General features: G+C 48.5%; 1 protein-coding gene across 1 annotated transcript in view; it reads right to left on the bottom strand.

Annotated features, from left to right (window-relative positions):
* Positions 1–15,116, bottom strand: part of LOC127586603 (rhotekin-like) — a 138,012-nt gene that overhangs the window by 28,722 nt on the left and 94,174 nt on the right. Inside the window, exons 9-10 of the mRNA XM_052044702.1 lie at positions 13,483–13,614; positions 8,858–9,008 (exon numbers count right to left, since the gene is read on the bottom strand). Of these exons, the coding sequence (XP_051900662.1) occupies positions 8,858–9,008; positions 13,483–13,614 (283 nt within the window). The remainder of the gene's footprint in view (positions 1–8,857; positions 9,009–13,482; positions 13,615–15,116) is intronic.

The following is a 15,116-nucleotide window of genomic DNA, read 5'->3' as shown; positions in this document are numbered from 1 at the left end:
GGCCCCAACACCGACCCCTGCGGAACACCAGTAGTAACCGGTAGCCAACCAGAATAAGATCCTTTTATTCCCACCCTTTGCTTTCTGCCTACCAGCCAATGCTCCACCCATTCTGTTATCCTACCTGTAATTCCATGACCTCTCATCTTAATCAGTCTCTTGTGTGGCACCTTGTCGAAGGCCTATTGAAAGTCTAAATACACAACATCTACCGCCTCTCCCTTATCCACCCTACCTGTGATTTCCTCAAAAAACTCCAATAGGTTGGTCAGGCAGGATCTTCCCTTCACAAAACCATGCTGGCTAGGACCTATCTTGCCTTGCACCTCCAGGTATTCCATAACCTCAGCCTTGAGGATCGATTCCAATAACTTTCCCACCACCGATGTCAGACTAATAAGGTCTGTAATTTCCTTTATGCTGCCTCCCACCTTTCTTATACAGCGGAACTACATTTGTGACCTTCCAGTCCTCCGGAACCATGCCGGAGTCTATTGATTCCTGGAAAATTATCATCAGTGCTTCCGCAATCTCTAAAGCCACCTCCTTCAGAACCCGGGGATGCACCTCATCTGGTCCGGGAGACTTATTTGTCTTTAGTCCACTTAGCTTCCCGAGCACCTTCTCTCCAGTAATCTTAACTGAACTCAGTTCTATCCCGAGACCCCTGACTAACATGTTATCTGCCAACTTCCTTTCATAATTCATCTTTTCTTTCCTAATGACCTTCTTAGTTTCTTTCTGTAAGTTTTTAAAAGTTTCCCAGTCTTCTATTTTCCCACTAATTTTTGCTTCCTTGTACGCCCTCCCTTTTATTTTACTCTTAACCTCTCTCGTTATCCACATTTGTGCCTTTTTTCCATTCAAAACCTTTTTTCTTGGAATATATCTATCCTGCATTTTCCTTATTTCTTGTAGAAATTCCATCCATTTCTGCTCTGCCGTCCCTCCAGCTAGCTGACTCTTCCAATCAATTTGGGCCAACTCCTCTCTCATGCTACTGTAATTTCCTTTGTTCCACTGAAATATCGATACACCAGTTATCAGCTTCTTCTCAAATTTGAAACTGAACTCAATCATATTGTAATCACTAGTTCCTAATGGTTCCTTTACCTTTAGTTCCTTAATCACCGCTGGTTCGTTACACAGCACCCAATCCAAAACAGCCGATCCCCTGGTGGGCTCATCAACAAGTTGCTCCAAAAAGCCGTCTTGTAGACATTCCACAAACTTGCTCTCCTGAGATCTACTGCCTTCCTGGCTTTCCCAATCCACCTTCATGTTAAAATCCCCCATCTTGACATTGTCACTCTGACATGCTTTTTCTATTTCTAGCTGTAACTTATAGTCCACATCCCAGCTGCTGTTAGGGGGCCTATATAACTGCTACTATTGTCCTTTTACCCTTGCTATTTCTTAGCTCCACCCATAAGGATTCCACCTCTTCTGACCCAATGTCCTTCCATTCTATTGATGTTATATCATTACTAACAATCAGGGCCACACCTCCCCCTCTGCCTACCTGCCTATCCTTCCTATACACTGTGTACCCCTGGACATTTAGTTCCCACTCACAGCCTTCCTTAAGCCATGACTCAGTAATTGCCACGACTCGGTAATTGCCACAACGTCATATTTTTTAATCTGTAGCTGTGCCACTAGGTTATCCACCTTATTTCTAATGCTATGTGCATTTAAATATTGTACATTTAGACCAGTACCTGCTGCCAATTTTGCTGTATTTCTATTGTTCAGCAAATTATCCTGTCTTTTCACCTGCCTGTCCTTCTTACCATCTTCACTGCACACTGTCCTGGACTTGCTCCTATATACCTCTTCCTCTAGTCTAACATCCTGGTTTCCTTCCCCCTGCCAAATTAGTTTAAACCCTCCCCAACAGCTATATTAAACATTCCCGCCAGGATACTGGACCCCTTGGAGTTCAGGTGTAACCCATCCTTTGTGAATAGGTCATACCTCTCCCAAAAAAGGTCCCTGCACCAGTCACTCAGCCACGCATTCGTCTGCCAGATCTTTCTATTCTTACTTCCATTAGCACGTGGCACAGGTAGTAATCCTGAGATTACTACCCTGGAGGTCTGCTTCTGAACCTTCTTCCTAGCTCCTTGTAATCTTCCTTCATGACCTCCTCTCTTTTTCCACCTATGTCATTGGTACTACATGTACCAAGACTACTGGTCTGATCACCCTCTCCCCTCAGAATATTCTGTACTGGTCCGAGGACATTCCCGTACCCTCGGCACCAGGGAGATAACACACCATCCAGGTATGTTGTCGGGTTCGCAGAATCTCTTATCTGTTCCCCTCACTATCGGATCCCCAATGGTCACTGCATTTTCTCCTTTCCGCCGGACCACGGCACCAGGTACGGTGCCAAAACTCTGTTTGCCATGGTCTTCCCTCTGTCAGGTCATCCTCTCCAACAGAATCTAAATGAGATACTGATTTTTGAGAGGGACCACCGCAGAGGTACTCTCTACAAATTCCTTATAGCTTCTGTCTTTCTCCTCCTCACTCTCCCTAATCAGCTGAAGGTCATCAAGCTGCAGCTCCAGGTCCCTAACACGATCCCTGAGGAGCCGCATTTCAATGCACTTTGCGCAGATGTAGTCCTCAGGGAGGCTGGTAGTCTCCCAGGGTCCCCAGATCTGGCACTCCAAGCATAACACTAATCCCAGATGCATACTGCTATGGCACTGTCTAATGCAACTACTCGTTATAGTCCTTACATTAAAATAGATACAATTTACTTTTGAGTTCCCCAGATGTTAACTTGCTCTCTTGTTCTGCCTACAAGACTTACTATTTCTCCTGTAGCTGATTATACCTCTTCTTTCTGAGCCCCGTTGCTCTACCAGCTCAGTTTAAACCTTCTCCCACAAACCTCCCAGCGAGAATGTTGGCCCCACTCTAGTTAAAGTCTGGACCCATCCTGCTTGTACAGGTCCCACCTTCTCCAGAAAAGGTCCTAATGATCCAGCAACCTAAAACCTATTCTTCTCCACCATCCCACCAGCCACACATTCATCTGACCTTTCCTTCTATTCCTACATTCACTAGCATGTGGCACCAGATGCAATCCAGAGATTTCAACCTTTGAGGTCCTGCTCTTCGTGGGGCTACCTAGCTCCCTAAACACTCATTGCTGGATTTCATCCCTTCTCCTTCCTCTGTCATTGGTACCTACATGTACCACCACCTCTGGTTATTCACACTTCCCTTTCACTGAGTCATAGGACCTTAGAATTATACATCACAGTACCGTGACTTTCAGCCCAACTCTCCATGCTGGCCTAGGTGCCTACCTGACCTAGCCCCATTTGTTTGTTTCTTATTTAGAGTGTCCTGCAGCGCTCTGAGACCATCCTTGACCCTAGAACCAGAGAGGCAACATACCTAACTGGAGTTTCTTTTGTGTCCACAGAAATGCCTATCTGTCCGCTTACAAAAGATCCCCTACCACTATCGCTCTCACAGTCCTGTTCCCCCTTTCTGTACAGCAGCACCCACTGTGGTGCCATGAACTGGGCTGTTCCTGCTGTTCTCCCCAGGAAGCCCTCACCCCCAACAGTATCCAACGTGGTATACTTGTTAGCAGGGAATGATCACAGGGGACTCCTGCACAATCTGACTATTCCCTCCTGGTGGTCTCTCACCTCCTTTCTTTCTGTACCTGTGGAGTGACCAGCTCACTAAACATACTGTCTACTACTCTGTGCGCCATCCCAGGTGGTCCATAGCGAGAGGGGAGAACTTAAAAGAAGATTTGAGGGTGAAGTTTTTCACACAGAGGGTGGTGGTATCTGGAACGAGCTGCCAGAGGAAGTGGTGGAGGCAAGTACATTTACAATAATTAAAAAGCATTTGTACAGAACATAGAACCGCAAGGAACAGGCCTTCAGCCCACCATCTCTGTGCTGCCAATTCAAACTGCACATCTGTCTGCACGTAATCCATACCCTCCATTCCCTGCCCGTTTCATGTGTCTGTCTAAATGGTACTGGATAGGAGAAGGGTGGAGGGATACAAGGCCTAATGCAGGTAAATGGGATTGGTGTAGATAAGCATCGTGGTCAGCATGGATGAGGTGGGCCAAAGGGCCTGTTTCTGTGCTGTATAACTCTATGACTATTTTCAGCCCAGGATGATCGTAGTAGAACAGTGAGCAGTTTATTGTGTATTCTTTTAAGTAGGACTACAGCTAGGTAAGAAAAAAAATAGTTCAGATGGAGGACATGGCGATGTGCTGCAGCTGCATGATGTGGGAGCTAGTGGACCCTGCTGCAGTGCACGGTGACCACTTCTGCAGTAAGTGCTTGAGGCTGGAGGAACTTTGGCTCAGAACTGATGAGCTGGAGTCACAGCTTCAAACACTGCGGAGCATCAGGGAGGGGGGAGTTATGTAGATACTGTGCATCGGGAGGCAGTCACCCCCCCTTACAGCAGGTACCTTTAGGGTCCAGGAGGTAGATAGATGGGTGACTATCAGGGGAGAGAGAAAGGGAACAGGCAGACACTGCAGAGGACCCTGGAGGCTGTTCCCCTCAGAAACAGGTTTTCCGCTTTGGATGTTGTTCAGGGGGATGACCTACAGGGATCAAGCGGCAGTAGCCAGGTCTCAGGCACTGGGACTGGTCCTGCTGCTCAGAAGGGAAGGGAGGAGAAGAGGAGGGCAATAGTGATAGGGGACTCGATAGTCAGGGAAACAGGAGGTTCTGTGGCAGTGAGCATGAATCCCAGATGGTATGTTGCCTCCCAGGTGCCAGGGTCCAGGATGCCTCTGATCAGGTCCACAGCATTCTTGAGTGGGAGGGAAAGCAGCCAGAAGTTGTGGTACATGTTGGTACCAACGACATAGGTAGAAAGAGGGATGAGGTCCTGAAAAGTGAGTTTAGGGAGTTAGGCAGAAGGCTGAAGAACAGGACTTCAAGGGTAGTAATCTCGGGATTACTGCCTGTGCCACACGACAGTGAGTATAGGAATAGAATGAGGTGGAGGATAAATGTGTGGCTGAAGGATTGGAGCAGGGGGCAGGGATTCGGATTTCTGGATCATTGGGACCTCTTTTGGAACAGGTGTGACCTGTACAAAAAGGACAGGTTGCACTTGAATCCCAGGGGACCAATATCCTGGCAGGGAGGTTTGCTAAGGCTACTGGGGAGAATTTAAACTAGAATTGTTGGGGTGTGGGAACCGAACTGAATAGACTGGGGAAGAGGTGTTTGGCTCTCAGATAGAGAAAGCTTGCAGACAGTGCGAGAGGGAGGAGAGGCAGGTGATAGAGAAGGGACGTGCTCAGACCATACGCAAGGCGTATTGTGAACAAGGCGGATGAGCTTAGAGCTTGGATAAATACTTGGAGCTATGATGTGGTGGCCATTACGGAGACTTGGATGGCTCAGGAACAGGAATGGTTACTTCAAGTGCCGGGTTTTAGATGTTTCAGGAAGGACAGGGAGGGAGGCAAAAGAGGTGGGGGAGTGGCACTGTTGATCAGAGACAGTGTCACGGCTGCGGAAAAGGTGGACGTTGTGGAGGGATTGTCTACTGAATCTCTGTGGGTGGAGGTTAGGAACAGGAAGGGGTCAATAACTTTACTGGATGCTTTTTTATAGGCTACCCAATAGTAACAGGGAAATCAAGGAGCAGATAGGGAAACAGATCCTAGAAAGGTGTGATAAGAACAGAGTTGTCGTGATGGGAGATTTTAATTTTCCAAATATTGATTGGCATCTCCCTAGAGCAAGGGTTTAGATGGGGTGGAGTTTATTAGGTGTGTTCAGGAAGGTTTCTTGACACAATATGTAGATAAGCCTACAAGGGGAGAAACTGTACTTGATCTGGTATTGGGAAATGAACCTGGTCAGGTGTCAGATCTCTCAGAGGAGAGCATTTTGGAGATAGTGATCATAATTCTATCTCCTTTACAATAACATTGGAGAAAGAGAGAGAGAGAGAACAGACAAGTTAGAAAAGCGTTTAATTGGAGTAAGGGGAATTATGAGGCTCTCAGGCAGGAAAATGGAAGCTTAAATTGGGAACGATGTTCTCAGGAAAAAGTACGGTTGAAATGTGGCAAATCTTCAGGGGATATTTGTGTGGAGTTCTGCAGAGGTATGTTCCAGTGAGATAGGAAAGTTATGATAGGGACAGATGTAATGTATATGGATTTCAGCAAGGTATTTGATAAGGTACCCCATGCAAGGCTTATTGAGAAAGTAAGGAGGCATGAGATCCAAGGGGACATTGCTTTGTGGATCCAGAACTGGCTTGCCCACAGAAGGCAAAGCGTGGTTGTTGACAGTCATATTCTGCATGGAGGTTGGTGACCAGTGGTGTACCTCAGGGATCTGTTCTGGGACTCTTACTCTTTGTGATTTTTATAAATAGACAATAGACAATAGGAGCAGAAGTAGACCATTCGGCCCTTCGAGTCTGCACCACCATTTTGAGATCATGGCTGATCTCAATGACCTGGATGAGGAAGTGGAGGGATGGGTTAGTAAGTTTGCTGCTGACACAAAGGTTGGAGGTGTTGTGGATAGTGTGGAGGGCAGTCAGAGGTTACAACGGGACATAGATAGGATGCAAAATTGGGCTGAGAAGTGGCAGATGGAGTTCAACCCAGATAAGTGTGAAGTGTTTCATTTTAGTAGGTCAAATATGATGGCAGAATATGGTATTAATGGGAAGTCTCTTGGCAGTGTGGAGGATCAGAGGGATCTTGGGGTCCAAGTCCAAAGGACGCTCAAAGCAGCTGCACAGGTTGACTCTGTGGTTAAGAAGGCATACGGTGTATTGTCCTTCATCAATCATGGAATTGAATTTAGGAGCCGAGTGGTAATGTTGCAGCTATATAGATCCCTGGTCAGACCCTACTTGGAGTATTGTGCTCAGTTCTGGTCACCTCACTAGAGGAAGGATGTGGAAGCCATAGAAAGGGTGCAGAGGAGATTTACAAGGATGCTGCCTGGATCGGGGAGCATGCCTTATGAAAACAGGATGAGTGAACTCGGCCTTTTCTCCTTGGAGCGACGGAGGATGAGGGGGGACCTGATAGAGGTGTATAAGACGATGAGAGGCATTGATTGTGTGGCTAGTCAGAGGCTTTTTCCAAGGGCTGAAATGGTTGCCACAAGAGGACACAGGTTTAAGGTGCTGGGGAGTAGGTACAGAGGAGATGTCAGGGGTAACTTTTTTTACTCAGAGAGTGGTGAGTGTGTGGAATGGGCTGCCGGCAACGGTGGTGGAGATGGATACGATAGGGTCGATTAAGAGACTTTTGGACAGCTACCGTAGAACCATGGAACAATACAGCACAATACAGGCCCTTCGGCCCACCATGTTGTACCGACCTTTAAACCTCGCCTAAGACTATCTAACCCCTTCCTCCCACATATCCCCCTATTTTAAGTTCCTCCATATGCTTATCTAACAATCTCTTGAATTCCACCAACGTTTCTGCCTCCACCACCACCCCAGGCAGCGCATTCCATGCACCAACCACTCTCTGGGTGAAAAACCTCCCCCTGATATCTCCCTTGAACTTCCCACCCATTACTTTAACAGCCATGCCCTCTGTATTGAGCATTGGTGCCCTGGGAAAGAGGCACTGGCTGTCTACTCTATCTATTCCTCAATATTTTGTATTACCTCTATCATGTCTCCTCTCATCCTCCTTCCTCTCCAATGAGTAAAGCCCTAGCTGCCTTAGTCTCTCCTCATAATCCATACTTTCTAATCCAGGCAGCATCCTGGTAAATCTCCTCTGCACCCTTTCCAACGCTTCCACATCCTTACGATAATGAGGCAACCAGAACGGGACACAGTACTCTAAGTGTGGTCTAACCAGAGTTTTATAGAGCTGCATCATTACCTCGTGGCTCTTAAACTCGATCCCAAGACTTATGAAAGCTAACATCCCTTAAGCTTTCTTAACTACCCTATCACACCTGTGAGGCAACTTCAGTGATCTGTGGATATGAACCCCCAAGATCCCTCTGCTCCTCCACATTACCCAGAATCCTGCCTTTAACCTTGTACTTCGCCTTGGAGTTTGTCCTTTCCAAAAGTGTACCACCTCCACTTCTCCGGATTGAACTCCATCTGCCACTGTCAGCCCAGCTCTGCATCCTATCAATATCCCTCTGCAATCTTTGACAGTCCTCCACACGACCCACAACACCACCGACCTTTGTGTCGTCTGAGAACTTGCTAACCCACCCTTCTATAGGTACATGAAGCTTAGAAAATTGAGGGCTATGGGTAAGCCTAGTAATTTCTAAGGTAGGGACATATTCGGCACAACTTTGTGTGCCAAAGGGCTTGTATTGTGCTGTAGGTTTTCTATGTTTTGGTTGATGGGTACAGGGTTTGGGTTAGGCTCATGTCATGATTCTATTGGAGGCCAAACCAGATGGTTGTGACATCTGTTCCCTGACTTGCATTAACAGAGGGAATCAGGGTCGGAGAGATTTAAAAACAAGGTGAGGAACTTGGTGAGAAGATCAATTAGCTCATAAATTTTGTGGCAAACGTTTATGATGCTATGATTAAGATTCAAGTGATTTGGAAGGACAATCAGGAAGCAGATGGATTGACACAAGGAAATCTGTGGTTCCCATATGGAGTAGCAAAGCCAATGAGGATGCAACATCAAAGGATAGCTGTGGGAATGAGAATTCTCCCTTGGAGTTAAGGATAAAGAAACATCAGGGTGGCATTGAACTGGGAGAATGTGATGTTTTACAGTGTTACTATTGTCCTATGGGGAATCCTGGGCTCCAGCCTGTTGTAATACAAAAGCAGTACACACTTCATTTCTTTAAACACTCACTCATGTCATAGAAGTGCTGCCAGAAAGCCTCCATCCACCTGTGCATCTCCTCCAGAGAGTCGGTGACCAGGGTGTGTGTCACCTCCTCACCCGCAAACTGATTTGTGATTGAGATGCAGTTAGATTTTCTCTTGGCTCTTTTCCTGTTGCTCTGATACGTGTTTCTGAAAAAGAAACATTGTCAGGAAGGTTACAATACACAATATTCCCTGCTAACCAGACACAGGGTTGGTGGGTGGGGTGAAGTGCTTTAAAACATACAAACACTTTCTCCACAGAGGGATGGGATTTTGGGGGTCTGCAAATCTTGAAATAATCTCTACGTGAAGACCCAGTTATTAATATGTGCCTGGAAGGGGACCTCATTTTCAACCCTCTGCCAGTCTGAAGGCAACCTGTTTTCCACAGCCCCAGTTCCATATACCCATCCAGTACAATGACACTCTATTTACTCATGGGTTTCTGTCTGACAAACCTCTTAAATCACACGTAATCAAATACCTTTTACATATATCATTTACGTACATCATTTCTCCTCACATCAACCCTCTGTTATGTCACCAAAAAACTGAATTATTATTGGTCAAATATGCTGGCTTCCAATAAACAAAGCACACTGCAGCAAAACGCTGGCAACTCACTCTCACGTTACTAACCCAGAACGTGCATTTAGTCAAAACGCCCATCTGAGAGGCCAGAGAGCAGGTTGTTAAATGCACGTTCCTCCCCATTTTCATGAAAGTTCTGCCTGTCAATGTGAATCCCAAGGGCAGCAGTTTGGGAGTCTGGGGTAGTGCACTAGGGCTGCTGCCTCCTGGCTCCAGCGACCCTGGTTCATTCCTGAGCTGGGCAATTGTCTTTGTGTAGCTTTTACATTTTCCCTGTGACCACATAACTGAGGAGATGGAGCAAGTCACTAAGCCATGATCCTGCCCCACCAGTCAATAGGTGAAGGCTCCGGCTCCGACCTCAGCCCTGGCCCCCCACCGCGGCACCCCCACCGGCCTCTGACCTCAGCCCCAGTCCCCGGGCCATGGCCCCACCCACCCCAGCCTCCGGCTCCGATCTCAGTCCCGGCTCCCCCGCCGTGGCACCCCCAACCAAGGCCCCCCGCTCCCCTCCCCCCACCACCCCCCCACCCCCCGGCCTCCTACCTCAGCCCTAGTCCCCAGGCCGCGGCCCCCAACGCCAGCCTCCAGCTCGGACCTCAGCCCCAGCCCCTGACCTCAGCCATGACCACCCCCCCCCCCCGGGGCTGCAGCCCCTGCTCTCTCCGGGCTGAGACCTCTCACACCACCGCTGGGTCCTACTGCTCCTCTGCTTTCATTACCACACCCCACCTTCCCTGGTCCCCCAAGCCTCCCTCCACCCCTCAACCCCCTTTCACTTTTCTGAGCCCCCTACTTCCTTCCACCCCAACTTCCCTGACCCCTCTAACTCTCCTCTCTCCTTCGACCCCTCCAACCCTCCACCCTCCTGAGGATGAACGTTCTGTCCTGAGCAGGACCCTTACCTTTGTCCCCCTACGCCCGCACCTCAACGAGATCCACGTCCACCATGACGCCGTGCTCTTCTCTCGCCTCCTCCGTCTCTGGGCCTACTTCTTTGGCAAGGATTCCCCACCCCCCCCACTGATGACGCTTCTCCCACCTTAAACCCTCTTCCTCCTCTTGGTCACCTCATCCTGGCCTTCTGCCCACTCTGAATCTCTTTATCTCTAACTGCCGAGGCCAGACGTCAACTCTCGGACACCTCCTCTTACTCATCCCTCAACCTGGACCCCACCAAGGTGCATCAGGGCATTGTTTTCCGCAATATCACTGACCTCATCGCCTCCAGAGACCTCCCCTCTACAGCCTCCATCCTTATAGTTCCCCTACCCTGCACTGCCCGTTTCTAACTCCTACCCAAGATGCACAAACCCAACTGCCCTGGTAGACCCATTGTTTCTGCCTGCTGCTACCCCACTGAACTCGTGTCCTCATATCTTGACTCCATTTTGTCCCCCTTGGTTCGGTCCCTTCCTACTTATGTCCGTGACACTTTGCATGCTCTCCATCACTTCAACGACTTCCAGTTCCCCGGTGCTGACCGCCTCATTTTCACCATGGGCATTAAGTCTCTGTACACTACCATCCCTCATCAGGAAGGCCTTAAGGCCCTCCGTTTCTTTCTCGATAACAGACCCAACCAGTTGCCCTCCACCACCACCCTCCTCCGTCTGGCAGAACTGGTGCTCACCCCCAACAACTTCTCTTTCAGCTCCTCCCACTTTCTCCAAACTATAGGTGTAACCATGGGCACTCACATGGACCCCAGCTATGCCTGCCTCTGTCAGCTACATGGAACAGTCCATGTTCCAAGCCTACACCGGTAATGCTCCCCAACTCTTTTCTCCGCTACACTGGTGACTGCATTGGGGCTGCTTCCAGCACCCATGCTAAGCTCATCAATTTCATCAACTTTGCCTCCAACTTCCACCCTGCCCTCAGATTCACTTGGTCTGTCTCCGACACCTCTCTCCCCTTTCTGGATCTCTCTGTCTCCATCTCCAGAGAGAGATTAATCACAGACTTCTACATACCCACTGACTCCCACAGTTACTTTGACTACACCTCTTCCCACTTTTAATGATGGCATCCCCTTCTCCCAGTTCCTCCGCAGCTGTTCCTATGGTGAGGCTTTCCATTCCAGGACATCTGAGACTGCTTTGTTGAGCACCTTTGCTCCGTTCACCGCAACAGCCAGGATCTCCCGGTGGCCACCCACTTCAATTCCACATCCCACTCCCATACTGACGTGTCTATCCACAGCCTCCTCCACTGCCACGTTGAGGCCAGATGCAGGTTGGAGGAACAACACCTCATGTTCCGCCTTGGGAGTCTCCAACCTGACGGCCTCAACATCGATTTCTCTAACATCCGGTAACCCCACCCCTTCTTTTTTTCTCCCCCATTTCTCCGTCTTCATTCATTCCTGTGGCTCCCTTCCCCCACCTTGATGACCTGCCCATCTCCTCTCCTCCCCTTCCCCATCCTTTATTCCATGGTCCACTGCCCTCTCCTACCGCATTCCTCTTTCTTCAGCCCTTTGCCTCTTCTACCTGTCACCTCTGAGCTTATTACATCTTCTCCCCTCCCTCACTCACCTACCTTCCTCCTCTCACCTGGACTTGCCCATCATCTGAACTCACCTGTCACCTGCCTGTGTGTGCTCCTCCCCCAAACTTCTTATTCTGGCTTCTGCCCTCTTCCTTTCCAGTCCTGATGAAGGGTCTTGACCCGAAATATTGACTGTTTATTTCCCTCCGTGGATGCTGCCTCACCTGCTGAGTTCCTCCAGCACTTTTTGTGTATTGCTCCAGATTCCAGCATCTATATAGGTCCGTGGTCAGACCCCACTTGGAGTGCTGTGCTCAGTTCTGGTCACCTCACTGCAGGAAGGATGTGGAAGCCATAGAGAGGGTGCAGAGGAGATTTACAAGGATGGTGCCTGGAATGCGGAGCATGCCTTATGAAAGCAGATTGAGGGAACTCGGCCTTTTCTCCTTGGACAGACGGAGGATGAGGGGGGACCTAATTGAGGTGTATAAGATGATGAGAGGTATTGATAGGGTAGATAGTCAGAGGCTTTTCCCCAGGGCTGAATTGGTGGCCACAAGAGGACATAGGTTTAAGGTGCTGGGGAGTAGGTGTAGAGGAGATGTCAGGGGTAAGTTTTTTTTACTCAGAGAGTGGTGAGTGTGTGGAATGGGCTGCCGGAAATGGTGGTGGAGGCTGATACGAGACTGTTAGATAGGTACATGGAGCTGAGTAAAATAGAGGGCTATGGGTAAGCCTAGTAATTTCTAGGGTAGGGACATGTTCGGCACATCTTTGTGGGTGGAAGGGCCTGAATTGTGCTGTGATTGTTCTATGTTCTATCTGCAGAGTTTTTTTGTGTCACAGTGAAGGCTGATCTGATCGTAAACTCATCCACACCCCCACCTCCCCCAGTAACCTTTCACCCCTGACTCTATCTGCCTACCTCTGCCATAAACATATTCAAAGACTCTGTTGTACCACCCTTTGAGGAAGGATTACAAAGACTGTGCTTTACAACTCTATCACAGAAAAAAAAATAACTTCAGCTGTGTCTTAATTGGTGACCTCATCTTCAAAGCCCTAATTCTTGGTTCTCCCACAAGAGGACACAACCTCTCCAACCCATCCTGTGGTGATCCCTCAGGACCTTGCCACTCAGAACTCACCTCCTGTGCAGGGAGTGGGGGCAGAATCATTGGGGCCTTCAGAAGGCAATTGGATCTGCACTTGAGGATGAGATGAAGGGCGCTGGGGCAAGAGTGGGCAACAACCCAGTGGAATTCTCCATGAGGACTTGCATACACTTGATGGGCCAAATAGCCTTCTTCTCAGCCAAGAAAATTTCAGGAACAACACAAGGTCTCACTTTGTACAGAAACCCTTCCCAGCCCCAGCTGCCCTCTGTACACCAGGCACAGGAACACATTAGTGTGAAGCTGGCTCTAGGGAGTCAGTGTCAATCAGGCAGTCATGGCAGGAACAGGGTTATTTATAGGAGTGTTCGGGGAGCTGCTGAAGGCTGTATGGAGACTATATACAAACCTTGTTTATTGCAATGGTGAAGGCAGCCTCTACCTTGGCCTCCACTTCCTCCGGTGAATAATAACATAAGAGATTTGTTCCTTGTAAAACGCAGAACACCCTGGTCCAGTTGTGCAGGTCCCCAACCAGCTGCTGCATTGCATCAGAAAGAGAACAGATGAAACAGGAGAAGCCGTGTCACCGATGAAAGGGGAGGGAAGGGGGGAGGACTCGGAGGGCAGTGGGGGTGGGGGTGGGCACCAGGGGTATAAGATGAAAGGAGGGACACCTTCAGGTTTGGTGCCAAGTTGATGGAGAATTTACAAAGAAGAGGGAGTCTCAGGGTTGTGGTCCTGGGTGACTTCAATTTCCCCAACATAGGCTGGGACATCCTTAGTGCAAGAGGGTTAGACGGGGCACAATTTGTTAGGTGCATCCAGGAGAGATTTTTAAATCAGTATGTAGATAGTCCAACGAGACGAGGGGCCGTACTGGACCTGGTGTTGGGGAACGAGCCTCACCAGGTGACTGACCTTTCGGTGGGAGAACAGTTAGGGAACAGTGATTACAACTCAAGTTTCAAAGATAGCTATCGATAAGGATAAATATGCACCTTGTGGGAGAGTATTAAATTGGAGCAGGGAAAATTACAAGAGCATTAGGCAGGAACTAGGGAGAATTAATTGGGAACAGCTGTTTTTGGGCAAGTCCACATCTGACAATGTGAGGGTACTTAAAGACCAACTGCACAGAGTACAGGACAGGGATGTTCCAGTAAGAGGGAAGGACAAGGATGGCAGGGTGAGGGAACCTTGGATGTCGAGAGAGGTGGTGAGTTTAGTCAAGAAGAAGAATGAAACATATGAGGTTCAGGAAGCTAAAATCAAACAGAATGCCTGTGGATTAATAAGAAGCAAGAAAATAACTCAAGAAGGGAATTAGGAAAGCCAGGAGGGGCCATGAAAAATCCTTGGCAAGTAGGATTAAAGAGAATCCCAAGGCATTCTATACATAGATCAAGAGGATAACTAGGGAGAGGGTTGGACCACTCAAGTACAAAGGGGGAACATGCTTGGAGGTGGAGGATGTGGGCAAGGTCCTAAATGAGTACTTAGCATCAGTATTTACCAAGGAGAAGGATGTAGAAGATAGGAAGATCAGTGTGGAGCATGCTAATATGTTAGGGCACTGAAATAAAGAAAGAGGTAGTGTTGGGTCTCTTGAAGAATGTTAAGATGGGGCTTAGGCGTAAAGGGGCAAGGCGGGTGAGTAGCTGGTAAGTAGGTAAAGATAAGGTTTTACCTGTTATCTGTTTATAGATTTTTAAGTAGAAAAAACTAGGGGGGAGAAAGATAGAATTAGTTCAGATGGAGGACATGGTGGTGTGCTGCAGCTGCTTGATGTGGGAGTCCGTGGACCTTGCTGTGGTCCACGATGCCCACATCTGCAGTAAGTGCTTGAGGCTGGAGGAACTTCGGCTCAAACTTGATGAGCTGGAGTTACAGCTTCAAACACTGCGCAGCATCAGGGAGGGAGAGAGTTATGTAGATACTGTGCATCAGGAGACAGTCACCCCCCTTAGAGCAGGTACTTCTAGGGTTTAGGAAGCGGATAGAAGGGTGACTGTCGGGGGAGAGAAAAGGAAAAAGAAAACG

This window comes from Pristis pectinata, chromosome 2, assembly GCF_009764475.1.
Source record: "Pristis pectinata isolate sPriPec2 chromosome 2, sPriPec2.1.pri, whole genome shotgun sequence".
Lineage (NCBI taxonomy): Eukaryota > Metazoa > Chordata > Chondrichthyes > Rhinopristiformes > Pristidae > Pristis > Pristis pectinata.
The sequence above is the reverse complement of the archived record's forward strand: the minus strand, read 5'-3'. Positions and strand labels throughout refer to the sequence as shown.